Consider the following 22648-nt stretch of genomic DNA (forward strand, 5'->3'; position numbering starts at 1 on the left):
TTATGTCTCAGGGGTGAATATATTACAAGGTGTGTTCCTCTCTGGGCCAGGTGGGAGCACCTAGCTGTGGTCTCTCTTGATGATCTGTAAGCCAGGTTACTAATGGAGCTGAGGTCTGGAGTGGGCTCGGAGAGAGCACCAGAGTCCCCAGGAGAGCCCTGTGTGCACCGGGTGATGGTCCATAACCTTGAACACCAAGACAGTGAGTGGAGACTCAGCTGACTTTACCGGGTGAGGCTTGTCTACAGAGACTCAGAAGGTGTCACTCCTTCTTTTTTCCCCCCTGGTGAAAAAGTCCTATGTTAAAAATAAGTCCCTTGCAGAAGAGATTTTTAGAAATCCAGGTATTGTCACAGTGGTAGCAAAGTTAGTGATCACTTGGCTGGTGTGACCCAGGGCTAAGAATGTGTTTAGGGTAGGACTGTCTTGGTGTGAATCCCAGGCCTGTCATTTCCTACCTGTGAGATTTAGGGCAAGTTATCTAACTGGTTCTCAGTTTCATTGTGGATGAAGTGTGGGTAGTGATCGTACTGTCTCATGGGGCCCTTTGGGGATTCAGTGAGATATTTGTGGAAATGCCTTAGTGCACTGCACAGCGTATGGTAAACACTCAGTAAGTGCTAGCCACTGTCATTATCGTTCCTACTTTACATATGGGGAAATGGAAGCTCAGATTTCTTGTGATTCACCTGAGGTCACAAGGAAAGTTCCAGAACCAAACTACAAATCATCTTCTGAAGCCAAGTCATACAATCATGAGACTTGGCCATACTCAGCTTCATTCATTAATTTATTTGGTATTCATTCAAATGCTTAAACATCAAAGTGCTGGGCTATTTGAACAGTCCTGAAGATTGGCGAATGAAATGGGCACATGCTTCCCGCTTTGGTGGACTTATGTAGTGGGAAGGCAGAAAATGAATAAGCGAATAAACAAATAATTTCAGAGTTACTAAGGGATGAATGAACCCTTAGTAACAACCCCATTGCACATAAGCAAGGTGGTATAATAGACAAGAACTGGAGATAATAGGGGGCTGTTTCCCCCTGGAATGTTCACAGAGGTGGCATTTTGATGCATGCGATGCCCAACTGAGTCAGCCACATGAAGCCGCATGAAGCACCGATGGTGAAAACATTTCAGGCAGGGGAGGAGGAAGTGCAAAGACCCCAAGAGCTTGGCTTGGGTTTCAGAGGCAGTCGGAAGTTGGCACAGAGCCTGCCAGAAAGCCCTCTAAGCCCATGCTTCTGTGCAGAGGAAACCTTTATTCACCTTTCCCTGACAGATAAAAAAGTTTCCCAGACACAGGGTATGACCTGTGGCCATCTCTTTCTTTCCCTGCTCCCACAGAAATAAACATGAAAAAGGCATCGCGGTTGTGTGAGAAAAGATGAAAGATGCTATTCTGGCTTCTGAGTAGGCAGAACTTTGGCCCTGGGCCAGGAGAGTGGGGTTCCATCCCAACGCTGCACCCCTCTCTGCATCCTTGTACTTTTCATGCCTGTTTCCCACCCTGTGAAATTAGGAGCTAGGCCAGATGATCTGTGTCCTCTGCCAGTGTGGGAGACTAGTGGAATCCCTGTATCTGCTCCCAGGCTGTTTTTGGGTGGCGGAGAGGGGGAGGAAGACTTTGCAGGCTGGTGGACTCTCCAGCTGGTCTCCAAATTGAGCCATTTTTCACTTTGAACTGAAGGTGACCGCTCTCTCCCCTGCTCCCTCATCCTCTCCTTGGCAGGTTGAAGCTGGAGGCTGAGCCCAAACATGGCCTTCTCCTTTGCTCTCTTTCCTCCCAGACACAGTGCACTGCAGTATTGCTGCGACCTTGCCTGGGGCAGAGATGTCTCCTTTCCTGCATGCTCTCTTGGGTCTGCTTGTAAACTGGTGCCCAGGAAGACTGGGGCACATGAAAAGACAGAAATGAACGTGCCACGTTCACTACTGTGTTCTCCTCTTGTACCACACACACATGTACCAGACCAAGGGCCATGGCAGACCACTCAGAGAAGCTGGTCTGAACAGAGGCTTCTGTTTCCAGGGGTTGCCTGACAGTCCTGTATCCCAGCAAATGGAGCCAGGTGGACATGGTAGAAGAGTCACTGTTTCATAGGGTATCAGAAATTCAAGTGTCATTTGAGAGAGTTTATTGTAATAGAAGGGGTTGTAATATTATACTGTATTATAATAGAAGGGATGCCTTCTATTACATGGGAAGAATCTCTGACCTGAGAGGTTAGGTGATTTGCCCAGGGTTACACAGCAGTAAGTAGAGAATGAATCTGGGACTGCCAGTACAGATCAGCATATCACAATAGGTGCTGCTGATCCATATAGCATATGATGGGCCATTTCAGATAGTTTCTTTTAAAGTACTGTTTATGAGATTGTGCAATCTGAATCTAACCTATAATGTAGTTATCTTCCCCATTCCTAATTCATACATGGGATTAAACATTAATGAAATATTTATTTGGCACCTCTGTGCCAGGCTCTGTTCCAGGTCTTGGTTGGTAAATACTGAATTGACTCAGTCCTCATAACAACCCTAAGAGATGGGCACTATTATCCTCATTTTCTTTTTTTTTTACAGATGGGGAAATTGAGGCACATAGAAATTAAATAACTTGGCCAAGGTCACAAAGCTACCTCCCCCCAATAGTGGAGCTGGGATGCTGGTTCCAGAGTTCACGCTTTTAATCCATACCTACGTATGTCTCACTGGACAAAGAAAATCATCGCCTGTCCAAAGTGGGCATGCCTCAGGGCCACCAAGCACATTGACCTCTCTAGTTTACAGGTGGGAGAGCTGGAGCCTGCAAAGGGCGTGGGAGGGCTGAATCAGGTTCTAGAACACCACTGTTTCTGTTAGTCCTGTCTTTTCCTGCTTTTCTGAGCTGCCTTGGAAGTCTGAACACGTCTCTGGTCTAGAAGACCCAGCAGCAAGTTCATTGTTCTCCCTTGAAGTCCCTTTGCTAACTTGTACCTTTGTTGTTTTCATTCCTGGGTTTATTATAATGGGCCCAATTAACCTGAGTTGCCTCATGGAGTCTGTGGGAGAAAGAACCAAATGAGCAGATCAGACACTTTCTCTGGTCCTTGGGGAATGCTCAAGCCATCAGAGAGACATCATCTTATTTATAATAAATTCACTGTTCAAAAAGCTTTAAAACATTTTTTTTCTATTAGGAGTATTGTTTCTATCTGTTGAGTCCATGAGTGTTTGACATTGGATGACTTTATAAAACATTCTACTAATTGGATTTATTAAAGCAAATAAATCAAACACTAATTGGAACGTGCCCTGCCATTATTTTTGCTTACTGAATTAGATATAATGGTGTGAAGGCCTTCTTATCATATTTGTGCACTTATTTAAACACCCCCCTGGCACACAGTTCTGCAAATTCAATTAGGTATTCAAAAAAGGAATTCAATTTATGCAAGTCTGGTTTACATTCATTCCGGGGGCAAGGCTCTCCTACCGGCGATAGGCTGTTTGCAGTTATAAGCCCTACTTAGATACTGCCTTGCCTTTAAAGCATCTGGCAGCCTGAGGGTGGGATCTTGATGGTTTGGGGGTTTGGGTACTTTAACGTGGGTGTCTGCAGAGCAGGGCCAGCTTCGTGGGTGTGTGTGACCTGAGCAGTCTCATGGAGACTGGCCCTTGCCCCATGCTTATTAGGCTCTGCCATGGCCATCTTGAAATTACTTTCTAAGGAAGAGGCTCTGTATTTTAGGTTTGTATTGAGCCCCACAAGCTTTGTAGTTGTATCTATCCCAGAGCTTGCTCTGGTTCTCAGAACTTCTAAGGAGGAAGTCCTTGGTTTGAGTCTTAGCCCTCCCCCTCATTGACTATGTGGTGTTGAGAACATCATGTGCTCTGGCCTTGTTTTCTTCATCTGTGAATTGGGGGTGTGTGCTAGTTTTGACTCATAAAGTACAAGTGCTGTGATGTGGGGGAGGGTGCTCATTTAATTGCAGACAGTTACTGTGCTGCTGTCACGCTTAGCCCACAGGTCAAGAGTGTAGCTTTAGAAGACACTGGGAGACACATTGTCCCCAGAGGGAGGAAAAAACATTATACAGCTGGGAATTGGGAAAGAGTTGTTAAAAGCACATGACATTCAACAGACATCAAACACTCAAATGGTGAAACGTGGCCCCTTTCTGTGATTGTGTTAAAATTAGAAATTTTTACGGCATTAAAGCAAATGTTGGAATGGTATATAGCCTGCAGACCAATTCTAGACCTTCACTAGTTTTCATATGGCCCACCATTGAGGAATGGCTTTTATATTCATTTAAAAAAGTTTTTTTTAATGCTTATTTATTAATAAATAAAGAGAGACACAGGGTGTGAGCAAGGGAGGGGCAGAGAAGGAGCAGACTCCAGGCTCTGAGCTGTCAGCACAGAGCCTGATGCGGGGCTCGAACCCACAAACCATGAGATCATGACCTGAGCTGATGTCAGATGCTTAACCGACTTAGCCACCCAGGCGCCCTTGGTTTTTACATTCTTAAACGGTTAGACATATCAAAAGAATATATTTTGTGACAAGTGAAAACCATATGCAATTCACAGTGCAATGTTAATATTTTTTTTATTGAATACAACTCTGCTCATTATTTATGGCTGCTTTTTTTTTTAAATTGTATTTAAGTTTTTTAAATTTGTTGAGAGAGAGTGGGGGAAGGGCATAGAGGGAGAGAGAGAATCTCAACCAAGCAGGCTCTGCACGGTCAGTGGGGCTCCATCCCCTGAGATTGTGAGATTGTGACCTGAGCTGAAGTCAAGAGTTGGACGCTTGACTGACTGAGCCACCCAGGTGCCTCTGCTTATGGTTGCTTCTATGTTGTGGTGTTGCTGCATTGTTGTGACCAAGACCTAGTGGTCCACTGAAGTGGGCAGAATTCTAGGAAAGCTTCCAAGATCCCTGCCCCGTGGCATGCGTGCCCTGTGGAATCCGCATCCCTTGGGTGGGACTACTGAGAATCATGGACTTCACTCCCATGATTAGATCAGGTTAGTGAGAAAAGTGAAGAAAATTTTCAGATGTAATTAAGGTCCTAAATCGCTCGACTTTAATCAAGAAGGAGATGGTCTTGGATGGGCCTACCTGAATCGGGCCAGCCCTGCCCTACCCAGAACAGGAGATTTGGGGCATGAGAGGGCTTATGGGGAGGGGCCACAAGGCCAGGAACTGTGGGCAGTTTCTAGGGGCTGAGAGTAGCCTGTGGATGACAGCCAGCCAGAGGACACTGAATTCTGCCTAATACCATGTGAGCTCCAAAGAGGATTTGAGCCCCAGAAAAGTGACTTCAGCCTGGTGAGGCCCTGAGCAGAGAAGCCAGCCCAGCCTTGTCTAGACTCCTGACCTGTAGAACCCGTGAGCTAATAAATGGGTGCCGTTTTAAGCCCCTAAGTTGTGTTAGTCTGTTGCAAGGCTATGAAAACCAATAAAATCAGAAAAGTGGAAATATTTATTATCTGGCTTTTTATGGAAAGTTTGCTAAATGCGGAGTTAAAAGAATAATAAAAAGTAGTCCTACCACATTGCCCTTTCCTGTGCCCCTAAGCATTTAGTCCTGCCACATCTTGAGTCTGAATAACTTCCAAGTGTGAACTTCCCACATATCAGGGATGACTGTGGGAGGCCTGAGCCTCCACCCCATACACCTTCTTGCCTGAGACCCCACCTCCATTTCTTGTTCTCCCCAGCACACCTTGGCCTCTATTGTGAGTTAAAAAGCATTCTGTCATGAATGCCTTGACTTCTGAGACTGTGGAGAGGCGTGTTGAGCCGAGGCAGTGATTTGGAAAAAGGCACGCAGGCTGGCTCAGTGTACTTCTCACAGGGATTGGAGAAGAGCTTTACCGTCAGCCATTTCCCTCAACCAGAACTTCCTTTCAAGATCAAGGTTGCCTTCCAAGTTCATTGTCATGACAACCTGGTATAATTAGTAAGAATGTAGACTGAGTTAGTCGAGGTTCAAGGCCCTCCCTTTGTCTCTTGTGATTTCTGTGATCTTAGGCTAGTTTTTAAATATTTTTATGCCTCAGTTTCCTTATTGATATGATGGGGGATAATGACCATACATATCTCATGGGGCGCTTGGAGTAATTAAATGAGCTAACGTTGGTGAACCCTTAGAGTAGCGCCAGGCCTGTATAGTTCAGCACCTGACAGGGAGTGTTGGTTGTCATTATTACCACTCACATCGACTTGAGATTTGTGTCTGCCTGGTAGCCTTGTGTCTACATCTCTTCGACCTTGCACCATGATTACCTGCTCTTCTGGCATGGTGCCCACCACCCCTGCTCAAACCCTGCTCATAGTTTAACCCTGAGCAGCTTGCTCTCTTTCTGGGTCTGCTGCCGGTACTCTTATGTCCCCTCTGATGCTCCTTGGCCTCCACATGACTCACCTTTTTCCTTCGTTTGGTAGCTTCATGGTTTCTCCTGGCTGCATCCTTCGGCTTGCCTTCATTCTCTGGATTCAGACTTGCCCTCTGTCCTGAGCATTTGCAGACCCAAGGTAAATTCTTTCAAAGGGTCCAGCCTAAGGCTTAGCCCCAGAGCCCTTCTCTGCTCCAAGGCCTACACTGGGTTTATCCTGACCCCTGAGGGAAGCCAGTGGAAGATACACCAGAGTTCCCTGTGGGGGTCTCAGCCTGGCTTCTCTGTTTGAGTGCAGATCTATTTTAAATGCGTTCATCCATTCATTGAACAATCAAGTCAAACACAGACTATGGACTAGGTGCTGGTGAAGGGATATATGGCATGCCCCTGTATTCGTGGAGCTCTGGGGCTTGGAGAGAGAGGGGCACAGTCCTGTGGTTTCATTTCCCCCTTTCCCCAGGTCCCCAGTGCTGGATGTATCCGCAGAGCACCCTGAGGGGGATATTTGAGTTTTAGCTGTATTCTTGCCAGGGGATGGGGTATTTCATTGTTACCCTCCTCAGGGCACATCACTGTGGTTGATCATGTTCACGTGTGTCAATCAAAGTTCGAGCTGTGTTGGAAGTGAACCTGGCCATGTAGAGCAAGCGAGGACAAATTTCTGCTTTTCTTGGATATTTTTTTTTTTTCCAGATTTCTCTCTTCACTAGTTTCACCACTGGATGTTATAGGCACAGCTCCCCACCCAACCCTCCCCGCCCCTCCGGAAGCAGCAGGGTGAAACTTGGATTCTGTGCACACACACGGTGTCCTAAGAGGGGCAGGGTTAGAGCAATGGAAAGTATTCGGGCTTTGGTGCCATTACAACCTGAGACTAATGTCTTGACTCTACTACTTCATGCAGGTTAGTTTACTTCTCTGTCTATAGAATGGGTACAATCAGAATGGCAGTGCCTGCAGTGACGGGTACACATTTAGTGGCCAATAAAAGGAGATGTTAGTATTGTTATTGCTTTATGCGAGGGCATTCTTTCTCCCTGAGATTCCTAGCTGGGCACATCCCTTAGTAACTTTGAGGACAAGTTTTCTTGTGTAAAACGGGGAAAGCAGTGTTTCTTTCTTAGAGGAGGGGGTGTCAGACTGCAGCCCCTTGGTTAAGATCGGGCCCATCACCTGGCTTTGTGAATAAAGTTTTATTGGAACACAGCCAGCCACATCCATTTGTTTCTGTATTGTCTACAGCGGCTTTTATGTTACAGTGGCAGAGTTGAGTAGTTGTGGCAGAGACTGTATGGCTGCAAAGTTGAAAATTTTTTAGTGTTGGGCCCTTTTCGGAGGAAGTTTGTCATCCCCTGTCTTAGTGGGGGTAATTGGACTTCATTTGTATGCACACATCTATAAATACATACTTAACACAGCTCAAGTGCAGTGCCTGGCATATAACAGAAGCTCAGGAAATGTTTAGTTCCTCTTCTGAACTTAATTCTGTTCAAGAAAATACAGGATTCATATCTGAGAAATGCAGAGGCAGACACATTTATATTTTTATTGAATTCTATTCCTTTCTCATTTTCAAAAGAAGAGCTCATGTTTAAAAAAAAATTCTGATTGGCACTATAAACTTTATTTATGCTTTAATGTATCCTAGAGTATGTATCCTGCACTATTTTGACTTCCCTTACAGATGCTGATCTGCTATACATTACCAAACCCAAATGGATTTCCAGAATCCAGTTTCCTTGCTACAGTTTTCCATTTCTCTGTTGACTTTTTATGCTTGACTCTCGTCAGAGCATCTGGGGCCTTTGCCACATTTTGACCTCCACCTGTCCAGGGAAATAGCTCCTCTCTCTGGGTGCAGGAAGGTAGGGCTGTGTCCTTCACCCTGTCCTCCCCTAGTTATGTGGGTCTTCTCCAAACCTGGATGTGTGCTCTGGACACATGTGCTGATTCCTATTCCTGGGGTGGGTTTTTTGTTTTCCCCCATAATGATTGTGGTCGGGTTGACATCAGTTAAATGGGTCTGCCTGTTCTTTAAAACTGAATGAGGGGTGCTTCCAGATGAGTCTTTTGGGAACCTCTCCACTCATTAGTCTTTCCTAAGTCGCCTACCACCAACACCTGCAGAGGCAGCCGGGAGCCTTTTCTGTCAGGCGTTAGGGACCTAAGGAATTGCATCAAGAAAGTAAACCTCATTTTTTTTTTTTTTTTTATTTATTTTTGGGACAGAGAGAGACACAGCATGAACGGGGGAGGGGCAGAGAGAGAGGGAGACACAGAATCGGAAACAGGCTCCAGGCTCTGAGCCATCAGCCCAGAGCCTGAGGCGGGGCTCGAACTCACGGACCGCGAGATCGTGACCTGGCTGAAGTCGGACGCTTAACCGACTGCGCCACCCAGGCGCCCCTAAACCTCATTTTTGAGATAGAGGAACAGCAGTGAGACTCAGGGTTATCAAGGGTTTGAATATTTCATGCTATGGGTCCGGAAGCAACTGGTCTTTGCTTTCTTCTCCTCCCCTTGGTGGCCGTCAGTAGCCAGTCCCTGGCTTGCAGTGTGGCTCTGCATCTTGGTGGCTCCTGAGAGTTCCCGGTTCTTTCTGCGTCGCTGGAATCCTTCCCTTTACCACGGCGGGGCTCCCTAGTGATCCGTCACATACACCACAAAACGAGGACCCAGAAACGAGGAAGAGATGTGAGCTAGAGTGGGGCTCTACCCCGCGGCAGCGTGGGTTGCTGTCAGGATGTGTAATCCTGCGCTCGTAACTACTCTTTCTCAATCTGTTGGTTGAGAGGAAGAAAATTCAAGGAGGATGGCTTAAAGGAAATACTAAGTATGTTTTTCTCTCAAATAGCTTTTAACACTTGTGTCTGGGTCAAGCCAGACTAATGGGGAGCAGAACTCTAGATTGAATCCTGTTGAGCCCCAATGAGTAGCTTTCCCCCTGTTGTATTTTGGGTGATGCGGTCAGTTTATGTGGAGAATGAGAAATAGTCTCATGTAATTGGCCATGTGCTCCTTGTGTGGGTGTTTCTTCAGATACAGTTCATGATGGAGCATGGGGTTTCTGTTACCAGTGGTCCTGCGGAGACATTCTTGGGTGAGCCAAGCACCTGGAATGGGTGTAATTTTCCTGTGCAATTGGCTTTTGTTGTAGGAACACTGAGTGTCCGGTATCTGAACAGATTTTCCTTTTTCTAGTGGCCATTGGAAGCTCGGAGCCAAATACCAAACTCCCTTTCAGCAGGCAGGCATGTCGGAAACTGCTTTTCTTTCTTTCCTGTCCTCAGCTGTTGTTGGTTTTTTTTTTCCCATCATGCCTAACATGCTGTATTTGCTCCTTCCACATTGATGAAGCCACAGTGGATTTGTGAGTGGTAGTGGTCGAGTTGGGAGAGGGTATATTGGACCGGTTAAGGCAGCCTCCTTTGAATGGGGTCTTTGAGCTTGCTTCAGCCCTTCTCCATGAAGGTGTTTTTTGCATTTTGGCACCTTGAGTGTATGTTTGTGAGGCTGTCTTTCCCTGCACTCTGCAAACTGAGTGTAAGAATTCTTTGTCAATTCTGTGCCCGTGCACAGAAAACATAAAAAAAAAAAAAAACTTATTTAACTTTGTTTCTAGAATAAGCAAAGAAATGCATTCTAATGGGAGAGATCCAACCACCTTGGAAGCCCTTTTTCTGATCCTCTCTCATAACCTTAGAAGTGAAAGGCTTGGTCCTTGGTTTTGGGGGAATACATTCTCTCTCTGGTCCATTAGAATGAGCATGGGTTATGTGGTTAGGTCACCACAGAATTAATCTTGGCTCTAACATTCCCTTCAGTGTGAGCTGAGAAGGTCGCTTAACCCCTCCGTACGTTAATTACCTTGTACTTACAGTAAGGGATAACAATCTGCCTCACCAAGTTGCAAGCATTAAGTGAAAGCAAATGAGCAAAAATAAGCAGTCAGTGTCTAGTATGTTGCCTGGCATGGAGCAAATGCTTGAGAGCATGCGAAAGGTTCTGCTATGGTCCTAGTTAACCCCTACGCTGTCAGTAACATAAGACAAGTTGGGATTTTGCTCTTGGAGAGTGAATGCTGGTATCACTGGTCATGTGACTGGTTGGCTCTCTTCCAGTGTCTCAGGGATCCAGACTCGTTCCCCCTGGATGCCACTGCTTTCACCTATAGTTTTGGAGTTCTTCACAGCAGGGATAGGTGAGGGGGATTCCTTGTAAGAGGTCATTTTTATGGGCCAATCATGCACATGGTGGATATCCCTTTGTTACACATCTCTAGGGCTTACTATGAGGTCTTGCCCAGATGCAAGTGGCCTGGAGACACAGTGCTCTTGTGTGCACAAGAGAGAAGACTCAAACAGTTTGCTATGCCCATAGCATGGTCTTGGCCACTCTTTCCTTGTCTCATCCTGGAGGCTGATGTCTATTTAGGATGCTAAATCAGGTTTCCCGTGGACTCTTGAGATGCTGCAGGTGTCCCTTGCTTATCAATTCAAGCAGGTTAAGGATCTGTTGTCTATGGCATTGACCCGATTCATTTGTCTCCTGCAGGCTGGGCTCCCGGCAGGTGATGGCATTGTGATGGAGAAAAGGGGGATGGCCTACCTAAGAGCAATGGAACCACTGCCATCACTGCTTTTAAATTGTAAATATAGGGGCTCCTGGGTGGCTCAGTCAGATAAGAGTCTGTATCTGGGTTTTGGCTCAGGTCATGATCTCACGGTTGTGTGAGTTTGAGCCCTACGTTGGGGTCTGTGCTGGCGGTGCAGAGCCTGCTTGGGATTCTCTCTCTCTCTCCTCTCTGCCCCTCCCCAGCTTGTGCTCTCGCTTGCTCTTTCTCTCTCCCCCGCAAAGTAAAAAACAATTGTAAATGTAGTGTATTGTGTTCTCATGTCTGGAGTATTCACACTCTGTTCTGGTTTGGGAAGTTTATAGAAGCACTGATTTGGGGGTGCCTGGGTGGTGCAGTTGGTGAAGCATCTGACTCTTGATTTTGGCTCAGGTGATGATCTCACAGTTTGTAGGATCAAGCCTGCTACGGTTCCTGCGCTGACAGTGCAGAAGATGCTTGGGACTCTTTGTCCCTCTCTCTCTCAAATAAACATTTTTAAAAAATTAAAAAGAAGTGATTCGGGAGGATCACTTGGAATTTGTCAGGCGATGTGGGGAAGGAGCTTTCTAGGTAGAAGGGGCAAGTATGGGGCTTGGCAGAGCGGGTTGAGTGTGGGGGTACTCTGTGCTCACTGTTACTGGAACAGAGCTTTGTGTCAGGAGTCCTGTGTTAGCATTATTGGTTCATTCACTCAACAGATACTTAAGCCCCTACTATGTGCCAGAGCTGTTCCCAGCCTTCCTGAAGCTCACTGTCTAGTGCAAACTGGTTGATTGCCTCCCTCCTTGCCTTTCAGAGGCCAGCTGAGTTCTCCGCTGTATCCAGAGTGAAGTGCCTTCTCCTAACCTTTCATCTCCTGGCCTCCTGTCCTTGCCTGTTGTCCTTGTCAGTATGCACTGGTCATCGGCCTTCCTCAGTTACCTGAACTACGAGTGGCACATGGCTGCCATGTGTGGCCTGCTCTCCCTGAGGAGCTGGGTGTAGTAGAGGAGCATTATAGCACAGGACAGGGAACTATTTCCGGGACATGTGGGAAGGCTTCCTGAACCCCTGGTAGTCTGTCACCCACCTCACCTGCAGCCTTTGTGGCACGACGCTAAAATGCATGTGGGTTATTCATTTACTTATTCACCATCATTCTGTCTTGTGCAAGAGTGACAGGACCCTTGTGTAAACCGCTGTACGGCCAGGGCCTGGGACTCTGTTGGACCTGCATTAACGGCTCAGTTCATGTTGAACTGAAGAATGAATGAATGGAATCAGATTTAGTTCCTACCAAGGCATCAGCCAGTTTCCATCACAGGAAATTTCTTACTGGCTGTCACTTTTTGTAGGTTTCTGCTTTCCATTGTTTCTTGAATCCCTTTCTTCCTCTCCTTTACTTTGTAATTGAGGTATCCACATTAGACATCCCAAATTGCTGTTACTTCTTAGTGCAAAGTTATTTAATACTCTTGACTCAAGCCCAAATGCCTGTATTACCAAAGTACGTCCAGCCCTCCTTTGTTCAGCTGAGACTCCAAATTGGGGTGCTAAGGGTCAGTGCTTCTGGGTTATCATTTATCATTCACACAAGATCTGTCAACAGGACTTCTACCCCACTGAGAACATCCCAGGCCTGGGGTGCAGAGAATGGCTTTTGTCCTTGGCAGCTGGTGGGGATGATGGGGAAATATTAGGGAAGGCTGCAGACCTGGGCTGGGGCCAGCAACGGATGGCTTCGTACATGGATTGGAACCATGTTTGCATGTGTGATGGGGGAGGAGGGTGTGTAAGGGAGGCAGATGGTGATGTGATGACACCTGAGCATCAAGGAGAATGGGGGGGGGGCAGTTGCAGAGCTGGCCGGGTGTGAAAGGGGGTTTGGGAGACCATCAGGAGGCTGCTCTAGAACTCTGTCCTGTGCCACCTCTGTGTCCTGCCGGCTCACCTGGATGCCCCCCCTCCTGCTCCTGGTCCGCAGATGTGCTGGGTACTCCAAAGCCCTGATCAGTCCTCCTTTGGGATGTCATGGCTCCTGTTGATCCAGACCAGAATTTCCTCCTTGGAGCCCTGGTTCTGTAGCCCACATCTTTGTTCACGTCCCCTGGAGGGGACCTACCGCTCATGGTGTATGCTCAGTAAATCCTTGCAGAGTTGAATTGTTAGAACTTACTGTAAAATGGTAGATGGCTTTAAACACTATCAGCACCAACTACGATTGTCTGATTCTTCACAAATTTGATTTTTATGCCATGAAACATGATTTTTCACAAACCACTTTTATAGGGAAGGAGATAGATGTGGAGAATTTATTCCGTGCCAGTTACTTTTCATGTGTTACCCCATTTAGTCCTCATGGTGTTTCGGTCCAGTGGCTCCTCCCCTCCATGCCACAGGTGGGGAAACTGGGCCGCAGATGGGGAAACTGAGCCGCAGATGGGGAAGCAGCTGGCCGGGGCTGGCCCAGGTTCGCAAGGTGGAGCTGTGTGCAGCTGGTCTGGCCGGACTCTGGAGCTGGTGCTCTCTCTGCTGCCCCCAGTGTCTGTCCCTGTTGTAGGAAGCAGTCACAGAGGCATGCCCTGGCATTCATTTTTTCCTACTCAGAATGAGATGTTACTGTTTACTTTCTCGGGAAGGAAGATTGAAATCAATGTAACTAGCCGTATTAACTTTTTTAAATAGGAGGGGCCGGCAGATGCCAGCACCTTTCTGAGAGAACCAGAGCAAATATAAAAATCCAATTTGCTTGCCTTTTTTTTTTAATCTTCGTCCAAGTTTAATATTCAAAGTTGTAAATGAGGGGCTGATGAGACAGGGGTAAGGAGCCAAGCTCAGACACCAGGAGGTATTTACCTGTATCTTTTTTATCTGCAGGTGGCTGTTCCTTTGATGAACACTACAGCAACTGTGGTTATAGCGTGGCCCTGGGGACCAATGGGTTTACCTGGGAGCAGATTAACACATGGGAGAAACCAATGCTGGACCCCGCGGTGCCCACAGGTACGTGACCCACTGTGTTGGAGGCTGGGATGAGGGTCACTAGCTTCTAGGATGACTTACGGGGACAAATGTATGGGTTGAGTGGAGAGGGCAGTAGACAATGTCCTTCGAGTAAGTTTCTCATCTCCAGGGGTAATCAAAACAAGGCTGAGTGCGTTCTTAAGGTATGTGGTAAGAATCACACGTCCCCTGGATTCAGGAACCTTTGGGATTTCTTTTAGCTTTAAGATTCTAAGTTTTAGCTATAAGTAGAGCATCCCTGGGTTTTGCTTGGGAACCTAAGAGTAGTTGGATTTGGGGTGGAGAGGAAAGAACTTGTGAAGAATGAGGTCTTTCCTTTTCTTCCAGGACACATAGATAAATAACTTGTATATCTCGAGGGAAACTTCCGCAGTCAGGATATTACTCATAGTTAATGTCCTGACATCCTGAATGCCCAGCTTGTCATTAACCAGCAGGGCTAAAGGGCTAATGTGCTTTCTTGATAGATGGCTGCTTGAGGCAGGCCTATGAGAGTGACATCTGGTATATTCTAGCGGAGGTACACCTGGAGGAGAATACTCAGGAAAAACACACTTAGGGTGGGCTATGCCTGGGTGACTTGAATCTTGAAAACGTTTACCTGGGGACATATGCCAGGAAGAGTTACAACTCTGGGAACATGAGGATCACCTCTTTGGATATGTGATCCCAGGTACAGCGGTAAAGACGGCTGGTTTGGGTGTTGGAGAGGGAACATCATATTTAATGGTTCCTCCCCATCTAAGGGCAGTCTAACCCACATACTATCTTGTTCTTTGTCCACACATCTTGTGGTACTCTTCCTCGCTCTGGCCATTAAATGCTGGAGATCTCAGGCTTGTTCTATACTGCTTCCGTGTGTTTTAGGTTCTCCAGAGAAACAAAATCGATAGGATTTATAGAGATACATTTAAGAGGAGTTTAGTATGGGAATTGGCTCACACTGTATGGAGGCCGAGAAGTCCCATCATCTGCTGTCTGCAGGTTGGAGAACCAGGAAAACCAGTGTGTAATTTGGTCCAAGTCTGAGGGCCCTAGGATACAGGGCTAATGATATAAACCCTGATCTGAGTTCGAAATCCCAAGAACCGGGAACACCAATGTCTGAGGGCAGGAAAAGGTGGATGCCTGTAGCTCAGGTAGAGAGAGTGAATTTACCCTTCCTTTCCCTTTTTTTTTTTATTTGGGCCCACAAGGGAGTGGACGATGCCTGCCCCCCCCCACCCCCTTGGTGAGTGCTATCTGCTTTATTCCATTCACCAACTCACATGCTTGTCTATTCTGGAAATAGCCTTATAGACACACCTAGAAATGATGTTTTAGCAGCTATTTGGGCATCTTGTAGCCCAGTCAAGTTGACACACACGGTTAACCATCACACTACAGATGGCCTTCACCACTTCTGTGCCTTTGGTTGCCATCAGACATCTCATATGAACTCTAGACCACCCACTTCCTGGCTGCCAAGTCTTTTTGGCTTCCTCTGGGGAGAAGAATTTAACAGGATGCACTAAGCTATAGACAGAGAAGACACTCAGACCTGTCCAGGTAAGGATGTGGCCTCTGTGGCCTCATGGACTTGGAGTTTGGCTCTAAAGCATGAGGCTGCTGGATGGTTCTGTATACTTCCAATTAAAGGCATAAATGGTTATGTAAGTTTTTCATGAGTGTAGATACCCGCCCCCGGTGTAATAAATCTGTCCTGTGGTACAAAATTGAACTTTGCAGATCTAGTAGGATCTTACTTTGCGTGAACAGAGTCTCCAGCAACTACACATGCCCATTAGTGAGGTGACCGTGGACAGCCTGTATGTGGGTTGCCCCATCATAGTTTTTAACATTGCTGACTTAATTCTCAAAGGTGCCTTGGTTTAGATGATAGAATCACTCATTCTATTAGAGTCCAGAGTACTTTGCGGAAATATACCACATCTCCTCTGTTTTGCCTGACCATCTTTGACGTTGGCCAAATGTATCCGGATCTTCTAGTATGTGTATGTGTTTGTATCCAAAAACATCTAGCCCTGCAGAGCCTTATAGACTCTCCAAACTCAACATGGCTAAAACTGAACTCTTGATTCATCTTTGCTCCTCTCCCCATGTACTACTCTCTATGGAACCTTTTCCTCCACCTTTCTGTCTTGTGCCTCCCCTTTGTAGCTCAGCTTAAATATCACTTCCTTAGGGTGGCACTTCTAGATACTTCAGCCTGGGTCAGTTATCTCTGTAAATGTTTCCCATTGCATCCTGTGCTTTTTCTCAATGATGCATGTCACATTGGATGTTGTTTGTTTGGTGTATGTTATACCCTCAGATGAGGAATTCCACATGTGTAGGGACCATGACAATCTTGTTGATAGCTTTATCTCAGTGCTTAATACAGTGCATCATATGTAGTATGTACTAAATAACATTTTATTGGATAAATGCATGGATGGATGGCCACATAGTCTGCACTAAGTGTATTTTATTTATTTATTATTTAAAATTTTTGTTTGCTTTCTTTTCTTTTTTTTAAAATCTTTATTTTTGAGAGAGAGAGTGCGAGTTAGGGAGGGGCAGAGAGAGGGAGAGACAGAATCCGAAGCAGGCTCCAGGCTCTGAGCGGTCAGCCCAGAGCCCGACGCAGGGCTCAAACTCACAAACTGCAAGATCATGACCTGAGCTGAAGTCAGATGCTTAACCGACTTCAGCCACCCAGGCACCCCTATGTTTCTTTTTTATTTTTATTAAAAAAAAAAAAATTTTAACGTTGATTTATTTTTGAGACAGAGAGAGACAGAGCATGAATGGGGGAGGGTCAGAGAGAGGGAGACACAGAATCTGAAACAGGCTCCAGGCTCTGAGCTGTCAGCCCAGAGCCCGATGCAGGGCTCAAACTCACAAACTGCAAGATCATTACCTGAGCTGAAGTCAGATGCTTAACCTACTGAGCCACCCAGGTGCCCCTATGTTTCTTTTTTTAAATTGAAGCAGAGTTGACATACGATATTATACTAGTTTCAGGTGTACTCCAGGTGATTCAACAAGTCTGTTATGCTGTGCTAAGTACAAGTGTAGCGACCATCTGTCGCCATACAATGCTATTGACTCTGTTCCCCATGCTGTACCTTCTCATGACCTATTCATTCCATAACTGGAAGCCTGTATCTCCCACTCTCCTTCACCGTTTGGCCCGTCCCTGTCTTCGCCTTCCCTCTGGCAACCAACCACTAATTTGTTCTCTGTAGTTATGGGTCTGATTCTGCCTTTTATCTGTTCATTTGTTTTTTAGATCCCGTATATAACTGAAATCATGATATTTGTCTTTCTCTGACTTCACTATCAAGTGTTTTTTAAATAAAGAAATGAAGGTCAACATCTTCAAATCCCTTTGGGCCCTCTATTTAAACTGACCACGGATTTTTAACCTTTCCTGTAATCCTTCCATTTTACAGATGAGGAAACCAAGTTGCCAAGAAACTGTGTGGCATGGCTCCTTTGCCCACCGTGCCAGTCTCTCTTCCCAGAGGAATAACTCTTCTAATCTTTTTTTTTTTTTTAATTTTTTTTTTTTCAACGTTTATTTATTTTTGGGACAGAGAGAGACAGAGCATGAACGGGGGAGGGGCAGAGAGAGAGGGAGACACAGAATCGGAAACAGGCTCCAGGCTCTGAGCCATCAGCCCAGAGCCTGACACGGGGCTCGAACTCACGGACCGCGAGATCGTGACCTGGCTGAAGTCGGACGCTTAACCGACTGCGCCACCCAGGTGCCCCTAACTCTTCTAATCTTAATTTTTCAGTCCCTCATTACGGGAGAGTGTCATTTCATAAATACTGGATTGTGCTAATACAATCCTCTGAGCTTTTCTAAATAGAGGCATTTGATAATGATCACTGAAATTATTCTGTCATGATGCGCCTGTGGATTTCAGTGGCTCCGTGTGCTTCTTAGGCAGAGAGGCATGAAAGTGAATTTGGATTAGGCAAAATTGTTTGTTCTTCTCATGGGCCAAAACTGAAATCTTACTTTTCCTTCTGTAAAACCAGCACTTTGCATCCTTTGGAAGTCTAGTTTGAGTCTGTTTATTCAGATGTTCCACACCCTTTGACTGATCCACTTCTGTGTGACAAACTCTGTGCTGGACTGTAAGTGACACTGTGTCATTTTGGCACTTAGTCCCTCTGCTGGCTTCTCCTGGCACATGGGAAGAAATTTGAACTCTTTGCTGCAGCCTGCAATGTTCTGCATGATCTTGTGTCTTCTCCAAGCTCCTTTTCTTCTCAAAATGCTCCAGGCACACTGGCTCCTTTCAGCGCCTTGGAGACTGAAAGGCTGTCAGGTTGTTGGCTGGTTCCAGACATTTGCACATGCTGTTCCTGCTCACTGGAATGGTTTTCTCCACTCTTTGTGTGGCCAGTTTCTTCAGGTGTCAGCTCAGATGACTGCTTCTCACAGACATTGCCCCTTATCAGTCTATGTAAAGAAAGATTCCCTCCTTGCTATTCCCATGGGATCCTGTTCTTGGCTTTCAGAGTTCTTAATGTAAACATGTTTCCAGGCCAACTCATTCCAGTCCTATGCCATAGCTCAGTGACTTTGGGCCCTTAATCCCTCTGCCTCTTTTTCCTCATCTTTAGCATGGGAACCAGTGTGAGAGTTAAATGGAATGATGGCTGAGTGAGTGTGAAGTGTTTGCACATAGTAGAACTTAATCAGTACTGGTTCCTCTGTGCTCTTTTCTATTTTTTCTTTTTTTTTTAAATGTTTATGTATTTATTTTTGAGAGAGCAAGTGAGCAGGGGAAGGGCAGAGAGAGAGGGAGTCAAAACTCTAAGCAGGCTCTGCACTGTCCGTGCAGAGCCCGATGTGGAGCTTGAACTCATGAGCTGTGAGATCATGACCTGAGCCAAAATCAGACGCTTAACTGACTGAGCCACCAGATGCCCAACTCGTTTCGGGTTCTTGACAATCTCTGGAGCTGTAAGTCTAAGTTCTTCTTAGAACCATGTCTCCTCCTTCAAGTTCTCCTGACCCAGATGCTTCTTTACCCAGGTGCTTGACTCAGTAGGTGGTCTGCGTGGGTCCCTGAGAGACCCAGAGAGGCTTTTCAATACCCAGGGTACTTGTTGCCCTGCGGGCTTGCACATCTCCTCTAGCCCAGCTCTGTCAATTCAGCACTCCACACCATTGCTTTCATGGCTTGTCCTCGTCCTTTTCCATGGGAAAAGCCCTCTGGCTGGCATTCCAGGCTTCAGACCTCTGACCTCATCTTTGTTGGGGCTGTCACAGAGGAATGGGGATACTACACCCACAGACCCTCTTTCCAGGCCTCGATCTGGTCCGTAGAACTTTATGCAGTTTCCTTTGGTTTCTAGCTCTGCCTTTCCCAGCCTTGCATAAGTGTCTTGGGGACTGAAGGGGACTGAAGTCTCTGTCATTTTCAAAGGCTGAAGCCAGAGGCAGTGGGGCTTGGGAGGTGTCCTTTAATTTCTTTCTTGATTAAAAAATTTTTTTTTTAACATTTATTCACTTTTGGGAGAGACAGAGTGTGAGTGGGGGAGGAGCAGAGAGAGAGGGAGACACAGAATCTGAAGCAGGCTCCAGGCTCTGAGCTGTCAGCGCAAAGCCTGACACAGGGCTCAAACCCACGAACCATGAGATCATGACCTGAGCTGAAGTTGGAGGTTTAACCAACTGAGCCACCCAGATGCCCCTCATTTCTTTTTGATGCTTGTAAGCTATTATTTTAAGTGTTGGAACAAAGTAAGGTTGACTTGTAGGCTGAAAACCCAGGTGCATAGGAAATGCTGCATTTGCGTGAACTTAAATTGGACCCCAACCTTCAGGGAGTTAGACATAAATTTTTGTCATTTTGGGGGGTCCCCCCTTCTAGAGGGGTTACAGATGTCATGGGGACTTAAACAGGCCAGGCTATTGTAGTTTCTTCTTAGAAGCCCACTGTCACATTCCTGTGGTCCCTTTGGGTCTAGTAATACTGATGCTTCTTCCCAGGCTTGGATCCCTTGTTTGGAGTCCAGCCAGCCCAGGTGCATCACCCAGCATCCCTTCTGGGGCTAGCACCACTGAGCTGTATGGGACCAGCAGACCCTCCCTTCCTTTTCCCACTGTGGAAGACTATCTGTCCTCACTTTCTACACCCCAAAGGCACACCCTTCTTGTCACAGCCCTTATTTGAAGTCATAATCTCTTGAGTAAAATTTTAAGCTTTACAACAACTAGAAGAAAGAAGGAACCTTTCACTTCAAGCAGCCTCTTCTCTGTGTCCTGCACCGATTTCTAGAGCAGATACAAAGACCCTAGTTAGTTACCTGATCGGAAGGGCTACATGTTAGGAAAAAATCCATGGAAAACACACACATGGGTGTCTTTCAGCCAGTTGGCTTGCCATGGAAGCAGACACAATCTCAATATTGTGGTGCTAGTTTTCCTTTCTGTCACTGTCATAGCAGGCCGTCACACAGTAGGATTGGTGGAGGAAGAGAGATACATAGACAAGGAAGTGGCCATGGGAACACAGAGACAAATTGGAGCAATGCATCTATAGGCCACAGAGTGCCAAGGATTACTGGCAGATACCGGAAGCCTCCTTCCCTAGAGCCTTCAGAGAGAATATATCCCTGTCAGCAACTTGATTTCAGACTTGTACTCTGAAAGGTTCTGTTTCTGTTGTCTTAAGCCACCCAATTTGTGGTAATTTGTTACAGCAGCCCTGGGACAGTATGACTGGGTCATTCACATATCTGTATCCTGACCCCATCACCTTTCCTACGTTAGAACTAACACCAGGGTGCTGTAAGTAGAGGAACCTTTGCTTTCTCTTAAGAGAACTGACATTTCTGTGTTCACTCTAACCAAGAACTGGATTAAACATTTTCCTGTGCATTTCTATTTTTTAAGTGTTTATGTAAAAAAATTTTTTTGTAATGTTTGTTTATTTTTGAGAGACAGAGACAGAGTGTGAATGGGGGAGGGACAGAGAGAGAGAGAGAGAGAGAGAGAGAGAGAGACAGAATATGAAGCAGGCTCCAGGCTCTGAGCTGTCAGCACAGAGCTGGAGGAGGGGCTTGAACTGTGAGGTCATGACCTAAGCTGATGCCATACGCTTAACTGACTAAGCCACTCAGGTGTCCCTAGTGTTTATTCATTTTGGAGAGAGGGAGAGAAAGTGTGTGTGCACATGAGCAGGGGTGGGGCTCCACTCACAAATCATGAGATCATGACCTGAGCTGAAACCAAGAGTTGGGTGCTTAATGGACTGAGTCACCCAGGCGACCCACTATACATTTCATCTAATGTGCCACCATCCCATGCATTCAGAGATCTTATCTCCTCTTGTTTTGAGAAAATCAAGCCCCAGAGAGAGAAAGTGATTTGTCCAACCTCATGCAAGTTAAATATGAAAGAGGAGCCAGTCTTCAAATCCAGGGTAGAGAAATCTGTGTTGTATACATGGCACTGTCATCAACAAAGCATCTGTTAATGTTATTTATATTTAAAGTCATGCTTTATGATGGCAAAAATGCACATTTGTGGTAAAGACTATGCATGGTAGAGGTAGCTGTAAGAAACAAAATTAAAGTCATATGCTCACACACACTTACATAAATACATTTTTCTATATAATGCTATTTTTAAGTATTTTCCTATGTCATTAAATATTCCTCAAAAAGCACTTTTTTTTCAATATATGAAATTTATTGTCAAATTGGTTTCCATACAACACCCAGTGCTCATCCCAAAAGATGCCCTCTTCAATACCCATCACCCACCCTCCCCTCCCTCAAAAAGCACACTTTCTAAAAAGCTTCATAGTTTTCCATTACAATGATTGTTCCATGATTTAACCACCCTGTTGTTGGATATTTAAGTTGTTTCCAGTTACTCACTCCTGAATCACATTGCAGTGAGTGTTCTTGTACATCTATCTTTGCTCCTCTCCAATAGACGTTCTTACATTTGCTTTCATACATAGATATATATATGAAATCTATATAGAAACATATATAGATATATCTATATATATATATTTCTGTACTCCCTTCTGTATCAAACGTAGAGTAGTTGTACATTATTTTTGAGATCTGGCAGAATGTCCACATGTCAAACATGGAGTCCTGGATATTTGCCCACAAATTGATGTAGGGAAGATTCTTTGTGGACTCTGCAGCCCTAAACACAAGTCAAGAACTGGCTGGTGATGGCCCCCTGAGTGTAGCACGTTACAGCTCATAGTGTACTAGTTGGAGACCTTCTGAGGATTAGCAGGAATTCTGTTCAAGATAATAATCAACTAGAGAGCAGTCCGAGCACTAGTCCAGGTGGATATCAGCTGTAAAAAGCAGATTGGTCTCGCCAGTGCTGATTTGACGAATAGCAAGCCTCTTCGTAGTCTGTTTTTGAGCTAGCTTCTGTTCTCCTTGTAGGCAGGGGCAGTGAATGTTTGCCAAGTGAATTACTCTTGTTAGTAATTGAACTTTCTCATGATACGATCCCAGCATCTATTTCCAGCCTGAGCCTCCATTTCGGCCTTCTTGGCTTCTCTTTCTATATAGTCATGTGAGAGAGGCTGTTAGGCTTGAGTTTAGGGAGTCTAGCCTCCAATTCTGCTTCCTGAATTTGGGAATC

At 45.8% G+C, this 22648-nt stretch overlaps 1 protein-coding gene across 1 annotated transcript in view; it reads left to right on the plus strand.

Moving 5' to 3' along the window:
• The first annotated feature begins 13411 nt into the window (after positions 1–13411).
• The window catches only part of PTPRT (protein tyrosine phosphatase receptor type T), a 787404-nt gene continuing 778167 nt past the window's right edge, over positions 13412–22648 (plus strand). The window contains exons 1-2 of the mRNA XM_047069145.1: positions 13412–13490; positions 13870–13995. Coding sequence (XP_046925101.1) covers positions 13412–13490; positions 13870–13995 — 205 coding nt within the window. The remainder of the gene's footprint in view (positions 13491–13869; positions 13996–22648) is intronic.

Source organism: Lynx rufus, unplaced genomic scaffold (assembly GCF_022079265.1).
Source record: "Lynx rufus isolate CCGP_SWC_20201006 ecotype Redwood Valley unplaced genomic scaffold, mLynRuf1.p SCAF_8, whole genome shotgun sequence".
NCBI classification, from domain to species: domain Eukaryota; kingdom Metazoa; phylum Chordata; class Mammalia; order Carnivora; family Felidae; genus Lynx; species Lynx rufus.